The 18,805-nt window shown below is 34.8% G+C and overlaps 2 protein-coding genes across 5 annotated transcripts in view; both read left to right on the forward strand.

Annotated features, from left to right (window-relative positions):
* SLC25A21 (solute carrier family 25 member 21) overlaps positions 1 to 18,805 on the forward strand; it is a 233,069-nt gene that overhangs the window by 103,376 nt on the left and 110,888 nt on the right. The gene's annotated exons all lie outside the window — the stretch shown is intronic.
* LOC310910653 (uncharacterized protein) lies at positions 8,866 to 16,760 on the forward strand. 2 transcript variants are annotated; one of them, XR_014590386.1, is made up of 4 exons: positions 8,866 to 9,006; positions 9,639 to 10,035; positions 14,108 to 14,199; positions 16,723 to 16,760. XR_014590386.1 is itself a non-coding variant. In XM_083863538.1 (3 exons), exons 1-3 carry the CDS (start codon positions 8,976 to 8,978, stop codon positions 14,142 to 14,144), a joined length of 465 nt encoding a protein of 154 aa, XP_083719664.1. In that variant the 5' UTR covers positions 8,866 to 8,975; the 3' UTR covers positions 14,145 to 16,613. The 2 variants fall into 2 exon arrangements, 1 of the variants encoding a protein (XP_083719664.1); XM_083863538.1 differs by lacking the exon at positions 16,723 to 16,760 and having other exon boundaries at positions 14,108 to 16,613.

Genomic DNA, 18,805 nt, shown 5'->3' on the forward strand with positions numbered 1-18,805 from the left:
ATCTTTTTAATAAATTTCTTTGTTTGATCATGCCCTCTGATGTTTGCTTTCCAGCATTGAATACTCCAGCAAACATGTTGTAAGGACACTGTCTGAAAGTACAAGCTGTAAGCACATACTGCTGACTGCTCACAGAATTTGAATTATAGATATTTGTTGCAAGCAGTTCTAATCACTGAGTTTATTATGGAAAGGAAGACACTGAGCAAAAACGCTCACACACCAACAATAAAATAGTTCATCATATTATTTGCCACTTCTTTTAAATTGCACAAAGTCACATGAAACTCATGGTTCAGCTCTACCTATGCTCAGTACTTAGCTCAGTAAAAAAATTTCAGTGCAAGGAGTTTGCTCTGTTCTGTTTTAAGCTGAGTATTTGCAATTTGTAACTGAAGAGCAAATGATGTAAAAGATATGCAAGAAAAAAAATATGTACTTTTCACTAAGAAAAAAATGTATACTACTGATCATGACTGTGACATCTACCAAGTTTACTAATTTCCTCTATAGATGTAGTATGCACTGTTTTAGTGTACGTGGAAAGAAACATTTTCCTTAAAATACTCTATGTCAAAACAGAAAACAAAAAAGGACTGACTTGCTGTAAATATGGTTGAATGGAAATCCCGAACAAGATTTTTCGGCTTTATAGTAATTTCTGGTTTCCACAGCATTTCAGTTTGGAGAGGGATTTTGGCTGCCTATTTAGTTGTTTAAAATATTTCAAGATCTATTGTACATTTACTATTGAGTAAAAATTCATTATTGGTATTTTTCAAGACTTCTGGTAGTAGAAAGCCATATACTTTGTATTATAAGTCTTTTGAAAAGTGCAATGTAAGTTAGGATATTATGTGCCTTTTTTTCTTAATGTGAAACTTAGTGGAATGAATCAGTTTTCAGATTGGAGCATTAATAAGAAAAAAAATCTGTTTGTTTCACTGAAGGCAAGCAAGGATGAAATGACAGTGTCAGGTAATACAACACCATGAAGGCATCTCATAGAAGTTCCTGTGCATATGCCTTGTTTCTTATGATAATAATGCTTTGTGGTGACCTGCTTTCATGCATGTTCCCAAAGAATTTTCTAATTGTTGCAAAACGAATATGGGTTACTCTGGGTTGCAAAAAAAAGACCTCATAAAAATGACCATTTTTCTAAAATACCCCAATCTGTGGACAAGGATGAGGTGGTTATACAGAACTTCAGATGCTGGAATAGAATCAAAAATGTTCTTGAGGATATAACTACTGAATGACTGCAAGTAGAATATAATACCTTTAAGTGTTTCAGTAAGATGTATTAGTTTTTCTTCTTTGAAAATCTATTTTAATAGCAACCAAATGTCTCGTCCCAAAACCTTTTTCCTCTCTATATAAAACGAAGTGGAAAGGAGTCCCATCCTATGTCTACAAGTCTTTGCTGTTTCTGTTGCACAAGAGGGGTTGGGGGAAGTGGCAGCATTGGCTTGGTTTGAGTTTTGACACAAAAATCCTGAAGCAAATCTTTTCCCTTCATCCTAAATCACGGCAAATGATGAAAAGTGAAAAGTTTTGGCAAAATTTCAATTAAATATTTACCTACTCCTATATTAAGAATTTATCTGAAAAAGTACCATTTTATTTGAAATTGTACATTTAATCCATGTATATATTTAGGTTGAATTATTAACTCAGTGACTTAAACTTTATAGTGTTAGATGCATTTTCATGTCTCAGAGGTACCACATGTGCAGCCTTACTTTGTCAGTACAAAAACAAGATGGTGTGTTCACAGCACAAGTCAAAAGAAAGTTGGTTGCACACACTTTATTGTGTGTCTTGTCTACACTACCAGTCAGCCCCTCCACCTGAAGCTTTTCTCCTACATCCCAGGCTCTTAAATACACAGTGTTTACATTCAGATTTAAAATGTAATAGCCAACATTACAATGAAACAATGAAAAGATATGTTCAGATCCAAAGGCTCTGTAGGTCTACTCAGAGGACCCATGGCAGCAATAGAGCCAATTCTCATGTTTACATGTCTCTTTCAGGAATTCAGTATAAAATCTGAAGTATATTTTAATGTTGTTAAAACTGTAAGTTAGAAAGTAATCCTATTCTACTACCTTTATCCGCTAGGTGACAGCACAGCTCTTTAACCTTTCTTTATTATTATCCTTAGGTGTTTTTTTAAAAAGTAGTTCAGCATGAACTTTTAAGAATGTGTTCTTTCCAAGTGAAAAGTATGTGCTGTGCATGCTTCTTTTAATGAGTTAAAATTTTATATGGTAAGGAAATTTTTCATAGTATAATTACTTTAGTTAATGCAAATAAAATTCTTTTATCATTGAGCAAAGTCGTTTAACTGTGAAGGATGGTGCAGAGTAGCTCAATTGTGGTCCGATAAATAGCTGTGGAAAAGCAAGTCGTGGAAATAACTGGGGAAGAAAAGCAGTTTTCAACCCCAAGATAAGATATGCAGAACAATTGTACTTTTGACTATACTCCTGGTCTTTAAAAAGAGCTTAAATTATTAAAGCTTTCTTCTTAATAAATAATAGATTTTGCAGTGCAGTAAGCCTTGTTTACGGTGATTTAATTAGAGATGCACTACTTTCCGTACTCTTACTTTATAGTTCATTTGTCTTCTACTCTAGTAGTTACGTCAAATTTTCTGAAAATTCTTGAGAAGCCCAAGCATTGGGAAGAAAACAGAAGATAAAGCTTATAGAATTGTATTTCACTACAAAATTGCATGCATTTTGAAAACTGTTCCTGGATAAAATTTGTTTCACTGCTGTTCTGTGCTTGGGTCAAGTTATGTCTCCAAGTGTCCATAGACAAGTCAGGCAATGCCTTGTGCAAGATTAAAGGTACTGTAAATACAAACTTTCTTACATGCATATATATATATATATAATTAAAAACATAATTTGTCAAGTTTAGAGACTTTACATGTTTTTGAAAGCCAAGTTCAAGTATTAAAAAGGCCACGAGTGCTGTATTTTGTGTTTATAATAAACATTTTAAAATACATATTTGATTATAATATTTGCTTTGGAGGAGCTTGTTTGATGGTACACTGTCAAATTGCTTATTGCTCAATGGTGGAAAAATTGTCTTGAGTCTTAAAGAATACAAATTTATTACATATCAGAACTGTTTCCTTCTGTAATCTTCTGCTGCATTCTGTGAATAAGTCTTTAAAACTAATAACTAAATATGTACAGTAGGCAAATTAAATAAGCAAAATCAATATTGGACAATAATAAAACATGCTTTCAATAAGTAAAATTAATTCATTTTACTGATTGGATGGGTTGTCTTACCAAGTATCTTCAACATAAACCTTCTAGAAATCTGGATTTTAAATATTTAGGAAAAACAGACTTGTAATAATTTATAAAGTGTCATTCCTATAAATAAATTTCAGTATGATTTACAGAGCTGATTGCCAGCTGAAATTTCGACAAGATTTATGCTCTGGTTACTAACCTTCTTCCCCAAAACAGTGCAAGTTTGAATAGAATTTGGCCCATTTATATTTAATGGCTGAGGACCATGTAAGGCTTACACATTTAAAATTTATGATACAGCAATACAAAGGATTGCTTTGTACATTGACTTAGGATTTCTAGCAACATTAAAGGCTGGTTTATTTCAGGGCTTCTAGTAAAATTCTGTAGTTCACCTTTGAGACATCATTTTATATACATGTATGTAACTTTTTTTTTGTCTTATTACAACATGGACTATGAATATTTCATTTAAAAGAAAGAGTTCCTCCTTGAATTCCGTAGTTTTCCTGTTTTTTCTCAGAGGGTAAAAATCAAATACCCCATTTTTCTACCTGGTCAACAGCATCCCTATTATAATAATTTTCTTTTAGGCATACAACAAAAACTAAATACATATATCCTCTGGCTGCATTGCATAAGAAGCACTTCTGTACCTTTCAGTTTAACTGTAAAACACTTAAATGAGAAAGCTCTCATACCTGATTTTGTGCAATTATGTGCATAACAGATACTAAACAAAGAAGTTATCAAGTTCTTAACTGAGAAAAAAGAGATTGAAACAAAGTATATTTCCAAAAATGTTGCATTTTTCTACAAATAATTTAAGAATCAAAATAGCAATTTTATTCATAAATTTATAGTTAAAAATATGTAACTTTCATAATAAACTGGTATTTTGGGGTGTTTATGACTGTATTCGGACATTTAAAAATAAACTAGAGAAGCTATGAGGTCTTTTCGTGGCAATGACTTTTTAAACTATGTATTTGAAAAATAGTTCTGCTTTCTTGGGGTGTGCATACATAGAAATTAGTGGTTTTCAGACACATTTTTGTTAACTTTTAAACCAAAGAATTTTTTTTCCAGATAAAATTTTAAAACCCTATAGTTCTTAAAATTATTGGTGCTAACAAAGTGGCATCTTTACTTTTGGAAATAGTTGCTCTCTGAGAATGCTTTTCCAAAAGAAAACTTTCCTAAGCTCTGTCATGCCATTAGTTTCTTAGTAGAACAGAAGTTACCTAAAAATATCTTTTTAAGGGCGGCTGGTACAGTGCAGCTTCATGTACCAACACCCTGCTCCTGTTTCTTACCTTCCTCGTATTACACTAATGACTTCAGTTAAATTGCTTGTGATTTATAGCAGTCCAAGAGAAACATCAGGTTGGTCATGCTTTTAGCAGTTCTTTCTACAAAATAGGATGTGAAACAATACCTTCACTACTGAAGTCTGGTCATCTCTATCCCATGTTTCACAGAAAAAATTGATGGCTTGATTCTGAACTTGCTGAAATCTTTCAAAGCAAAGCTTTTCTGCCAGCTTCAGCAGGTGTCGAGTCAAGCCCTTTGTTCTGGTCCTGCAAGGATTTATGTGCACACTGCTGTATACCCATTAATTTCACATAACCAAAGTCATTGCTGATTTGAGGCGCCTGAGTTTTAACAGTATTTGTATTTTTGCTTGCAAAAATTGTTTTCATTTTAAGTTGTGGTTCTGTCATTCATAATCAAGGCTTAAAAGCTATTTTTTATCCTTTTCAATTTTCAGTGCAATTTTGTCTTTGATTTTGTCTTTGCAAAAACAATGGATGCATTCAGAAACATGCAAAAGAAAAAATTCTGTAGCATAAGAAAAGTAACAGATAGATGGAGGCTGAGGAGTAAAACATTGTTGTTCATAGAGTATATAAAAAATTAAATACTAAGATTAAAACAAAATGTAGTAGGTGGAAAATGCAGATGACAGCAGTTTTTTCAGCAGAAACAATTACCTCTGCAGTTGGAATGGTTGAGAACCTCATAATAGTGGAGGTATTTATTCTTCTGACATCACTGGAAGAACAAGCCCCATTTTGCAGCAGAATGCTGGGGCACAGACTCTACAAGTTATCTGCATTGTTTCAGGCTTCTCCAAGACTGCATGAGCTTTTGCTGTATATGTAAGCCATTACACAATCTCCCATCCTCAAGCTGAATAGGATCTTAGTTTCTTCCTGCTAGCACATAATATTATGATTCTGCCATTGTTTTTGCTGCACAGGCAAGAAGACAAGTTTTTTCTCCCATTTTAGTAGCAAAAATTAACATAAAAGTGACATTTCTATTTATTAGTCTCATTCAAAGTAATTTATGCAAGTGCATTAGTTGGCTGAACCATGAATGCCTCAATCCTTTCTTCTTTATACCTTGAGGTGCTCTGTGCTTCCTGAGTTCCTTCCTAAGGCCATCCTGTAACCTTGTAGCTTTTCCGATGTGGTCTTACATTTGGGCAAAGGCAGTATGACCTGCAGCTAGTTTGGTGCATTGACTATGTAATAATCAGACCAGTAAATTGCACCTGCAATTGGCTATATGGCTCTTGTTGAGCAATTCTTAATCAAGTTTCACTTTTGATAAAAGCTGTTAAGACTGTTAGACTAGAAAACTGTCTAGTTTGACTTCACAGCAGCAAACTTATTTTTAAAATATATCAAATAAATAGAAGACTCCTGTCTAAGATAGCTATTCGTCTGGTAAATATAATTGAAAATGGCCAGTGAATTCAAGGTGTTCAGAATAGCTGAGATTGGAAGGTGTCTCTGAAGACTGTTGAGTCCAACCTCCTGCTGAAGGGCCAGCTAGAATAGATTGCCCAGGGCTGTGTCCAATTAGGTTTTGAGGATGTCTGAGGACAATGTCTCTACAACATCTCTGGGCATCCTGTTCAGTCTCACCATTACAGAATACTCTTAGGGGAGGCAGAAATTCCTGTATTCCAGTTTTCCCCCCTTGCCTCTTGTCCTGTCAGCTGGGCACCGCTGAAAAAGGGCAACCACCTGGTCCACGAGGTATTTATACCCATGGATGAGATGGCCCTGGGTCTTCTCTCCACAAGGCTAAACAGTGCCAGCCTCTTCAGGTAGATACATGAGAAGCTCCTGTCCCTTACTAACCTTCTGGGCCCTTTGTTTTACTCACTCCAGTTTCTCTCTTCTTGTAGTCTTCAAGTACAAGACTGCACATGTTTTCTGTGCCTATTCTTACTGTTCAGTACTGTTGAATGCATTTAAGCTGTGCTTAGTAGCAGTAGGAGTAATTATTTTGTTATACATCAACCCAAAATTTTTTAAAGTATATTTTATTTGATTTTTATCAGTTTATAAAATATTAAAATTTTCTTCCTAAGGAAGGAATACTACCCCATACTGTAAAGAGAAAACTTTTCTGGTTATGCAATTGAGATTTCTGGAGGCTACTGACTTCCCTTTCACACAGAGGTGCTACGACTATGTGACATTTCAAACTTTCCGAATGCATTATTTCACTGTGTTGTGAGTGCAAAAATAGAACAATATAAGTAGTATATTTGACTATATAAAATATAGTTATAACCTTGACTAAATTTACCTATGAACCTAAATACATATACAATATACATAATACATATATCTATGAAAGAATATAAAAATATAGAAACTTTGTAAAAATGTTTTAATCCTCCACTTTTGATTCCGTTGGGCTCTCAGATATAACTTGTTTTCAAAGATGCCATATTATTCCTCAGCTGTGCGCTGTGTCATTCTACACAATATTCTGTAGCATATGATTCCTTTTACTGATCCAAATAGTTTAGATTGGAAGAGTAAAGGACAAATGTAATGACTATGAATGCTGCTCATTTATAGATTTTTATGTTACGTGTGTTCCAGTAAGCATGACATGCATTTGCACCTTACCAAATTTGATTTTTTACATCAGTATTTGTATTCCACCTTCGGGTTACCCATCTCTTGATTAAAGAAACATAGTGCGTTCAAATACAAAAGTGTCAAGTACAAGGAAAGCATAGAGAACAGTCTTAGCAGAGTCTTAGCAAAGTCAGGCAGGCTGGAGGAAAGGAGAACAATGCTAACTTACCAGGAAAATTACCTCTGAGGATTTCTCCAGTTGTAAATGTACTTCAATTTTGAAATTTTGTGGTGATCACCAGCCAGTGTTACAACACAGCTTCTGAATCTACAATTGCTGTGGTTATTATTTATATTGTATCATGCAATTTGTTTATGGAATAGTATTTTTTCCAACTACAATAATCATAATGCACTGTGCCCTAAATGGCACTTTATTATAATTTCCCCTCTGAAATAAACATTATTTTAAAAAAAAGTTATCTTATGTAAATACTTGTCTGTCAGGATTCTTGCTGATCAGTGTAATTTGAAATGCAAGTAATCATGGAGGAATTCTCTTCAGTCAGGAACATTTCTGGGGAATCTGCAGTTAGCGACCTAAATCAAAAAGTGTTATTATGAACTCTAATTAATATTTAGGTAGTTTAATTGAAGAAAAGAAAAATATTAAATTTTCAATTAATTACTGATTCTCTAATCTAAAAGTGGAAATAGGAAGGAAATAATTTTTAAACAGTTATATATGTATATATGAATTATTTTTGTAGTGTATTGAATTAGTTCCTCCTCCAGCAAGATTACAGCATATTTTCTGGATAAACATATAAACTTAAAGGTCCAAATATTTAAGTTGGGTCAGATTTTCAGGAGATCAATGCCTATAAGTATCCACAAATGAGAGTTGCTTTCTTCTAATGCCCTTTGTTCCTAGCTTCTCAAGTAATGTAAGCAATTACAGGAAATGGATTTAGAAACTTTATTTGAGTGATAATACTACAGTACTACAGTTTAAAGAGAATATCTACCATTAAATGGCTCAGAAGCAGTGAAAAAGGAAACATCAGAGCAGTACAAACTTGGGGTGAGTAGTCAGTGGAGAACTGATAGAAAAATTTTCAGTAGAAAAGCATTTTACACGATTTAGTCTACTTTAAAAATTCCAGTGAAATCATATTAAAACCTCAGTTTTCCTCTTTCCAGGAGGTTCATGAGAGGCAAGAAAAAAAAAGTTTAACTAAATAAAAATCTTCACATTGTATTGCTGAAGGGCTTTGGCTAATTATTTGAATCCAGGTAATTCTTATGCTTACATACAGTCTAAGAATTTATTCAGGCAATATATATTGAAATTAATAGTTTTTACATGTTTATGTGCAAACTAAGTAAACTGCGTATATTTTGCTAGTTTTATAGGTCTATGATACTGTTTGAAGTTCAGTATTTCCCCAGTTTTCATCAGTCAATTATGATTCATTCATATATTGGAGGAAAAGTGTCGTGGTTCTCTCTGCACAAAGGATCTTTCTTGCTACATTACTTCTCAGTCTGTTCTTAAATTGAGAAAGAGATAAGTGCTAGGCAGCATTTTTCAGAGCTATGATTTTTGTCCAGCAATATACACAGGATTCTATTTTAAAACTTGAATTTATTTTTTCACTTTTCTAGATAAGTTTAATGGATCTGTCCCGTTAAAACATGGCTACAGAATATCTACACATTAGGGAGATTTCATATTGCGCTTATTGCACCTGAAAAAATAGTTTCATTTTCAGCACTAAATGGAGAGAGAATAGCATCAATGTTCATGGTTTTACAGTTTAACGTAGCAGGTGAGAGCTACTCTTCAGAATGGTTGTCATGCTAGTTTCAAAAAGTACAAAAACATGTGGGCTTTCTAGAGCTGAGCAGTCAGTGCTGGCGGTGTGCCAGTGTAAGTAAAATGTGTAGAAATGTAATGGCCCAGAGCAAGCTAATGAATGACAGTGTCGCACAAGATCTTCAGGGAACGAGAAGAATACGCAAGTCTTAAATATTTATTTGTGCTTTTGGAGAATATGTAATATATTTTCTAATGTCTTTCAGGGAAAAAAAGGGTCTTCAACTGGAAACAAATGTGATTTAAGGGAAAAAGCAATAAGGCATAAGATGTAAAATTGGAAAATACTGTTTGTTCAGAAGTAACAGCATTAGTAAATCAAGGCTGTGAGTTATTGTGGTTTCTACTGCTAAGCTGTGCATATGCAGCTGCAGTCTGATTCATTGTTTTCAAAAAATGGCAAAATACAACAGGTGGATAGCAGTGATAAATTTACATGTAGAGAAAGGGAGAAGACTAGGCAGTTATCATGAAGCGATGGTGCCATGTGTGCAAAGTTTGAGTACAGCTGTAGTAATCTAAATTCTGTAGCTGACCTGGGTTAAACTCATTACTGAAGTTTTACCCTTTTTGTTGCCATTGTAGAATGTATGAATTGCCAGATTCCTTGGAAGTCTGCTACTGTGCAATATCAGCTAAAAGAACAGACTGGGACAAGAAGTATTGAGAACAGCCCTGTGGAGAAGGACTTGGAGATTCCCATGGATGAAAAGCTGGAACCAAGAGCGTGCACTTGCAGAGCAGAGGGACAGCTGCATCCTGGGCTGTGCCAGAAGCAGTGGGAGCAGCAGGGCCAAGGAGGTGACTCTGCCCCTCAGCTCTGCCCTTGTGTGACCTCACCTGCAGTGCTGTGTCCAGGCCTGGAGTCTTCAGCACAAGAGCAGGCCCAGAGGAGGGATACGAGAATGACTGGGGGCTGGAGTACCTGTCCTACAAAGATGGGCGGAGAGAACTGGAGTTGTTCAGCATGGAGAAGAGAAGGGTCTGTGTAATCCTCATTGTGGTCTTGCAGTACCATAAATGGGGCTATAAAAAGGACATATCTTTTTATATGGACAGATAGTGACAGAACAAGGGGCAATGGCTTTAAAGTGAAAGAGGGAGACATTCAGTTAGATGTTAGGAAGAAATTCTTTGCTCAGAGGGTGGTGAGGCACTGCAACATGTTGCCCAGAGAGGTTGTGGATACCCCAGTCCTGGAAGTGTTCAAAGCCAGGCTGGATGGTCGTGAGCAAACTGGTCTAGGGAGAGGTGTCCTTGCCCATGATGAGGGCATTGGAATGACCTTTAAGGCCCCTTCCAACCCAAACCATTCTATGACTGTATGATTCATGCAGGAATATTGTTTTGAGTAATGTTTATGTTCTGTGCATGTGCCTGCTGTATAGCACAGATTTAACATTGCTCTACAGAGATGCAAGACTTAACATCTGATCTTTGACTCTGAAACATGATGCTATCCATGGCAAATCACTATTCAACAACTATTTAATGAGAAAATGTCCTAATGGTTTAGTTTACAAGAGAGAGGGAAAAAAATCTTTATAGTTGTGATAGCACTGGATAATGTCGAGCTTTGAAAAACACTGTATTTAAGTTAAAAGAAAGGTTGCTGTTTGCTGTACTTTTGGCTTCTTTACTTCTTCAAAATTCCTACTATTTTTAAAGTGATAGCAGATGCTTGTTTGTTTATCTGAGGAGGAGTGCTTTGGTACAAAATTAGGTGGATGAATGCTGTTGTTTAAATCAGGCTGTGATAGTTCAGAAAGGTGTGTTGCTTTCCTCAGAACAGCTTTCCATTTAAAAAGAAAAACTGCTTTTTTCCATATATTTGTAGTAAGAACTGGGTTGCTTTCTAGTACAGGCTTCTACAATGATTATAGTCAGGTGTAGAGGCACCAGCCATTATTTTGGAGGAAAACTGAAGTTTTCTTTATTGGGTCTCATGGTAGGAAACCAAATAAAAGTTGCAATCTAGACCACTTATAAATTAAGGACCTTGCAACATATACAAAGTGTTTATTCATGTGCTTATACATATACCATAAAACCAGTGGTAATTAGGTACACAGATGATATCCTCTGCAGTTTAAGTATCAAGTTTCAATTTTCTCCTGCAGCTCTCTCCTACTGCAGTAGTGCAGGGCTGCTGTCTCACAGACTTTCCTAGTGGAATAGTTCCAGAGTGCCGGGCTCCCGGAGGTGGTCTTCTAAAGGACTTCTTTGGTTCCTGCAAGAATGCATTCTTGGAATTAGCTCTGAATGAGCAGACTAATTTTATTCTTATAGGCTATCCAAGACAGGAACATCTAACCTACAGGTTAAACATAGAATTGTGGAACGGTTTGGGTTGGATGGGACCTTCTTGTTTTGAGTGTTCATTTTGTTCTGAAAAAAAAAGATCTCTTTCTAAAACAATTAGTGGAGAAAATGCATCTTCTGTGAGAAAAGATCCTAAAGAATTCAGTTACATACACAGTTACTGACCACTAAAAGTCAGGTATTTTCCCAAAGGAAGAAGTTGAAAATTTCTATCATTACAGTCAGTGGCGGTAAGTCCTCATACTTTTAGTGGAAAATTATTCCTTCTTAACTGATGGTATTTATTTTTTTAAGACATTTATCTCTTGGCAAGTTCAGTGTTGCTAGTCTCTGTGCCTCTGATGGAGGATTTTTGCTGTATCTTTTTATTAATGACAGCTACACCTTTTTTCCTTCTACTTTTCCTTTGCGTTTTTGGTTTTTTGTTTTTTTTTTTAAATGCTGTCAAGTTGCTGATTTAATTAAGGTTTGGAAAGAAGAGAGGGTGTGGGCACCTTTAAATGTTAAAGACAGGTTAATTCTAAACATGGCTTTGCATGTTGACATTTCCCAGTTAACAATCAGCTTCGTAGTGGATTTCTCTTCAGTCTTTGCCATGATATACTGCCAGCAGATGGGAGTGGTGAAAAATGCTGGGAAGACCAGTGACTGCAAAAATAACACATAATAGTGGTGCTGTCATCACCTGTTGCCACAACATTAAATTCAGAAAAAAATGCATGCAGTAGAAGACCTTAGAATATTTGACATTGTTGTGTATACAGGTCACACGCAAGAAAATAATTTCTATTTTTTTATTCTATCCATAGATACTCGGTGATTGATCATTGTGTTTTAGTTCACTTGACACCAAGAATCTGGTTCCTTCTAGTATACATATAGAACTTCTCTGAAATATCAAGAAAAAGTTTCCATTTTAATAAGTAGGGGATTCAGTCCTGAATATCTTAATAGATAAAGCAGTTGTTTTAGGCCTTGTCTTGTATTTGGGATGAATTTTGTATTTTAATCCTATAGTAAGTGTTCTTAATATTGGTGGGACATTGGAGAAGAAAAAGAAAGATGCATCTAGTTTTTGATCTCTTTGCAGAACTATGCATGTCGCAATACTACTTTGCTTGGACGCATATAAAGTTTATCATTCTGAAGACATCTTTTAGAATTTGATCCTGTCTCCATTATAGAAAAGAGAAAGTTACAACTTCAGTGGAAATTTGGGACAGCAGCAAATCAAAGATGAGTTTGGGGGATTTTTTTTGTACTGCAAAAATATACAATTTCTAGTTACCTGTGTAAATGATAAAATTGCTGAACACTGCCTGCAAATATGTAAAAATTTCTTCATGAAAACCCATAACCCTAAATTGGTGACCCATCAACTTACTTTTGAAAATAATGTGTTCTTTTGTCGATGTGTAATGTTATAACTACTGAAACAGACAAAAGAAACCAACAAAAATGTATTTTAAAATCTCAGGAACATTCAAACACTGAGCGAAAATCTAAACTTTTGGAGCCTTAATGTATGCTTTTCTAAAAAAATTAAAAATTATTTTAGGTATGTAAAATATTAAGACCCTCTGTCATGAAAATGTTTTTAGTAGTCTAAATTATAGCAGTTGAAATGGGAGAAAGCATTGTCTTAAATTTGCTTTTAAGTAATATTCATTGTTGAACAGTAAAAAGACTCTGTTTTAAGGACAATTTTTCAGTAGCCATCTGGAATGGACCTAGAACATTTGTACAATATTAGTATTTCAATACTTTTGATTTATAAATCTTTCTAGTAGGTAGGGAAATAAAAGTAGTTGAGATTTTCATAAAAATTTTATAAAGCCTTATCAGCCACAGAGTTGCTTCACAGCAAATGGAAAAAATCATGGATTGTTCAGTTGCAGCTAGTGGAGAGTTCAGAAAAAGCTCTTCAGCTATATTGACTGGAACCAAAACTTATTTTCCTAAGTCATTAAAATACAGATTAGCAAAGAGCGCTAGAAAGCGACTTTACACATTTGATATGTTAAGGTGCAGCAATTGTTCAAACCTGCATGTCGTTATAAACTAATTCTGGAATTTTTGCTTTTTCTTGTGGTCAATTGTCTCATTTTCCAGGCAATGGCCATTCAAGACTAAGCTTTCCCCTGATAAAAACTTCACTATTATTTTTTGCCAAATTTAATGTATTTTCATATAAAATCACTGATTTGAAACATATGTTTATAGTCATAAGTAGTGTTTTACAGCATATATACTTAATTTTTGAGTATATTTTGTCTAAAGTATTATTCATAGGTATTGAACAAAGGGAAGTTTGCAAACAGGAATTACTCCTCCTTGATATTTCTGAAACATTTCTGCTCATAAAAGCAGGAAATTGAAGCCATTGAAATTTAGTGAAAATTGAAGCCAATATCGCCCTAGGATAGCTAGTCACATTGTGATTGCATTATTTCACCCAGAGTAGGACACTTCACAATACATTTTTTGCACTTCTGCTTATTTGTAATATTGTTCACTTCAGCAGCCATTCCAAAGCCGACTGCTCTAAGGGTCTCAAATGGTAGTTGTTCTATGTCTTGCATGTATATTTTAAACAAAATTTTTATGGGTTTTTTAGCTGTTTCATATTTTTACTCAGAAGAATTATTTATTTTTGTTGATTCAGAAGAAAAAGAAGTTTTTATTATACCTTGTGTAAGTACTTTAAAGTGGCTATATTTTTGGAATTCCAGGAGTGGCCCAGTGGAGGGTGCTGTATTTTCAGTGTAACATGGACTGCTACATGGAAAATTACCACTATCTATATTACACATTCACCATTATGGTGTGTATCTGTCTTTTTTCTTCACCTGAACTGAAACTGGTACTCTCACTTCATTATTCACACATCTGTGTACTTTGATATGTCTTTATATTCGTGGTAAAAAAAATGAAAAACAATCCACATCTTGTTAATAACTGTTCAATTATTCTTAACTTTATGAATTATGGGATAAAGGTAAGCAAGTTTAATTGGTTTTTAAGTCCTCTAGTTTTATTTATTCATGCATGTTTCTCCTTTAGTTATGTATGGAAATAGATTTGACTCCTGGTTTAAATCAAATCCTTTAAATGAGAGAAGAAAGATGCATGCCTTTGTAATAAATGATGAATAAGTGTCAGCTGTACACTGGGTCAAGCACTATGAACAGTACATGTACACTGTGTACTAGAAAAGAACTTTGTGAGAGTAAGGTCGAGATGTAATAGTAATCCCTCAAGTTTGTAGCCTTGAGGAAGAAGTTGCTTCTGTATAATGCTCATAGTAGAATCATAGTAGAATCTTTTCTTGAAGAATAAGGCTTCCAGCAACACCTGCTAGCTGATGTGCATTCATTGAGGCAGGTTATTTGGTTGTTTGTGTACCTCACCACAAATTCCTTGGACAGTGTGCTAACTTGGTTGGAGATGTGATTAACTAAAAGTTTTCTAGGGAAGCCTGAAAGGTTGGAATTCAGAAAAAAAAATAAATAAAATTGCAAATTGTTTTTACATACAGAGAAAGATAAAAAGGGATAGTTTAGACAACTGAATCAAATTTTGAAACCCTTCTACATTGCATGTATCTTTTATTAGCTAATACTTTGTGAAAGAACCTAACCCAAAACCCAGGTAATTTGAAGATGTCCATCTCAGTGTGTTAGTATAATGACCTGTGTGATCAAGTACCAATAACTTGAGTCATTTAGCATACACTCCAGCTTCTGTGTTAAACAGCTTTTTTTATTCCATAAGGGCCTTAGTTTGGTGATACAAGCTTTCAGTGCATCCTGACTACAAGGCTGTAATGTACATGCGCTGCTTACTGATCCTGCAGCAGCAACAGGCCTTTCAGAATCCTACCATATTGGTGTGCAAAAGTAGAAGTAAAAAAGGAAAATTGTTGGAGGGGCAGTGACTTCCTTTACAGTGAATGCCACAGCTCCTGTAGGAGCAACTTTGCGTCCTAGCCAAAGAGGCACGTGCTTGGCTTTCCATTCTCTGTAGGATTCCTTGTTGTGTGAAATTTATTCACTGCAATGTTGAGTAGTACACAGAGAACCATAAATAGCTAACTTAAGCTCAGAGTTGATTCCATTTTGACACTCCAAATTCTGAGCAATTTTGCAGATAAATCCAAAATACTGATGCCTTGGGTAGTATTTCTGTAGTGAGACCAAATATTTTTTCAAAGATTTGTATCTCAGATTTTTAATTTGTATTTTGTTGAAACTCTTGTAATGGTAGAGTCCTTAAGGACAGGTCAGAAGGCTTATAGACTGTTGAATGTGTGACAAAGAGGCCATAAAGAATCTGGTCAGATGTAGCTAATTAAAGGTAAATGAAGGACAGCTGCTTTTTATGTTGCCAGCACATCTTTGATCTGCTCTACCCCTCAGACCTCTGTGGGCAAGGTAGTTAAATACAAACTAGGAGGCCTATTTTAAAGACATTAAAACCCTCTAGGGCAATCGAGTGACAGTCCAAGCAGCCATAAGCTGTTTGCTTTATTCATTAGAGAACTTTAAATGTGTCAAGAAATAAAATAATGTCCATGCTCTTAGATCAGCATTAGCAATGAAGATTACAACAGCTCTGGGACATATGAATGGGCAAACTTCTTATGAAAACAAGTTTATTGAGAAGCATTTTACTTCTAGAAGCAACGAAAATATCAGTTACACATTTTTGTTGCAGGAATATTGATTCAATATGCATTGAAATATCTGAAGCTGTAGTGACACAAACATCATGTAACCCAGCACTGACCTCAGTGGTTCCTTCAGTCATAGTTTAAAAAACCTCCATTTCAGACACACATGAAGGAAAGAATATGTCATATCTGAGTGACATAATAGCCTGTAATACTTGCTGAAAAATTTATGGACAATTTGCACAATATATAGCCTTTCACTTGTGTCTAGAGACTCAGATACTGAAGTTTGTAAACTGCAAGTGTTTATTTTATAATGCAAAGTTTTAATGCTAATATAGCATCAGAAAGATTAGCTAAAGAAAAAAAATCAGTTAGCTATGTAAACGACTTTTTATTGCTAGTTATTTTGGAAAAAGTGACTTTGCATGGAAGTATTTGTGAATCCAACTCAGTGTATTTTTTGAAAATTGTTTGATATCTTAATGTTTTATTACTATTTTTAAATAGGAATTTAGAATGATAGTTAAAATTAATCTAATTCCTGTGACATTCCAAATGATAAATTCTGGTGATCCATGCTATATTGCCTCAATAAAATTTAAGAACTTGAAGAAAATACTTGCTTTTTTAAACATTGTGTGCTATGTTTTGCTCCATTATATTTTGTGTCAGTGCCTAAATGTCACCTTGTTTGACTGCATGACCAAACCCTCCAGGATATTTAGCCCACTGGAACAGCTTTGACATTTAAAGTCAGGTAAATGAGTGAAAAGTCTAGAATTCTGAAACTGTAATTTTGACTATGTCATAAATGCAAATTTTATGGGTCTTACCATACAAAGAACATTTCTACATAGCATTTTGCCTCAGAAAGGCTCTGTGTGGCTAGTGCACTTGGAACTGCATCCCTGCGAAAGCAGTATATGCTATTGGAGTCTGGAAGAATCTTTCTTCCAGACATATAGCTCTAGTAGTAGAGGATTCTTTGTTACAAGCCACTGATTTCTGCTGGCTGATTTGACAGTTTCTTCTAGTCTTTCTATGAATATACTTAATTATGCATAATTTAAAATTAACTTGATCCCCCAAACTGTCATGCATTTCTCTAATGGCAGATATAAGTATCTGTCAAGCCATAGACATGAAGTTAATCAAGTTGGTAGGTCTGTGAAACAAGGACTTAATTTTTTCATTTTGGATTACGCAACAAATAAAAAATCAACTTAAAATGGAAGATGGCCTTTGTTTTTACTCAATACTTTGAGAACATAAATGAACATTGAGCAGTTTAACTGAAGCATGTTGAGATTCACAGAGCTTTATTCTAGGCAACAGTAGGTATAAAGATGTGGTTATGGCTGGCAGCATCAGCATAATTTCCTGATTTGACTGTGCCTTGAATGTTGTAGAAAGCAACCATTTATAAAAATTGTGCTAAATTTAGAGTAGTTTGCATACATGCTTTGAACATTAAAGCTCACTATTTTTACCCTGGAGGCAAGAAATACATTGATAAAATATTGCAGAATTCTCTTAAATGTAAGTTAGGTAGACATTGTTGACTGAGAACCCATGGTTTTGATGAGCTATTTACGATCATCCCACTCATATTGAATCAACATGTGTCAGCTTGACTGAGTGTTAGACTGAAAAAATGTCTATACTATGGTAGAACTACTGTGAAAGGGAATTATGATTGCTTGATAGGACCATTTGTCACAAATCTAAAGATGCAATAAAAATAAGTCAGAAAAAAGGAGCTAAAATATAAGAATAAATTCAAAGGAGATTACTTTTTTCGTTTTTTCAACAAAGCCTCCGAGGCAAGACAAATACTTTCTCAATGTGTTCCTTATTGACAAATGTTGAATTTCAAATACTGTTTTATCATTACTATAATAACCTCTCAGTACTTGTATATGCGTGTATTATCTCAAGGTGGAATTTGCCCTTCCAAAGGTATAAAGCTTTGTGCACGTGTGCCCAGGTATAGATCACAATTGGATTTGAGTATCTTTTATTCAGAGCATGACTATTTAAGAAGATGTATATAATTTTCTCTGTCTTTATTCACTCAATTGCTGCAACCCAATTTTCAAGCTCAGCAAAGATAATAGACTACAATTACATTTGGTTTATATTTGCAATAGAACTGAACAGTTTTCCATGTGGTAATAATGTTCTCTTTAGCTGGGCAGGCAGCAGTGAAATACAGCAGATACTAGGTAGGAATTCTGAGCACCAAAGATGAGCAATTTGAACTTTCTGATGTGAGCATTGAGCATCAGCCTATTTCTAGCGAGGTCTGTGTATTGGGACTTGGATGATGAAGGGGATTATGGCTGAGCAACAGCTGATCTAAACAAAATGCTGCCTGAAACACTCATTTCCAGCTGCTGTCTTCCACACATGTAGGATGTAATTCTCCTTCCTTTGAAGAATCTTTACTTGAAGCCTTGAAGATGGTTTGTTGAAATAATTGTTTGCTATACCATATAACCCAGATGCCGTTATTATTTCAACACAAGCTGAATTGCTTTCATGGAGGGAGCTTCAAGAACACTGATCACTTTCAGCACAAATAGTATAGACCAAACAAAAAAAAATTCCATGTGCTGCTGAAGTCCAGGGTGGTTTGGTTTTCTATTTTTTTTTTTATGAAAGCCAGGTAATCACTGTTCCCAACCCCACTTTTGGGGTTAACAATTCCAGATAGCAGTGCTGCACTGACAGGTTGCATCTGTTAAGGAACACT

This window comes from Zosterops lateralis, assembly GCF_965231275.1.
Source record: "Zosterops lateralis genome assembly, chromosome: 6".
Classification (NCBI taxonomy): domain Eukaryota; kingdom Metazoa; phylum Chordata; class Aves; order Passeriformes; family Zosteropidae; genus Zosterops; species Zosterops lateralis.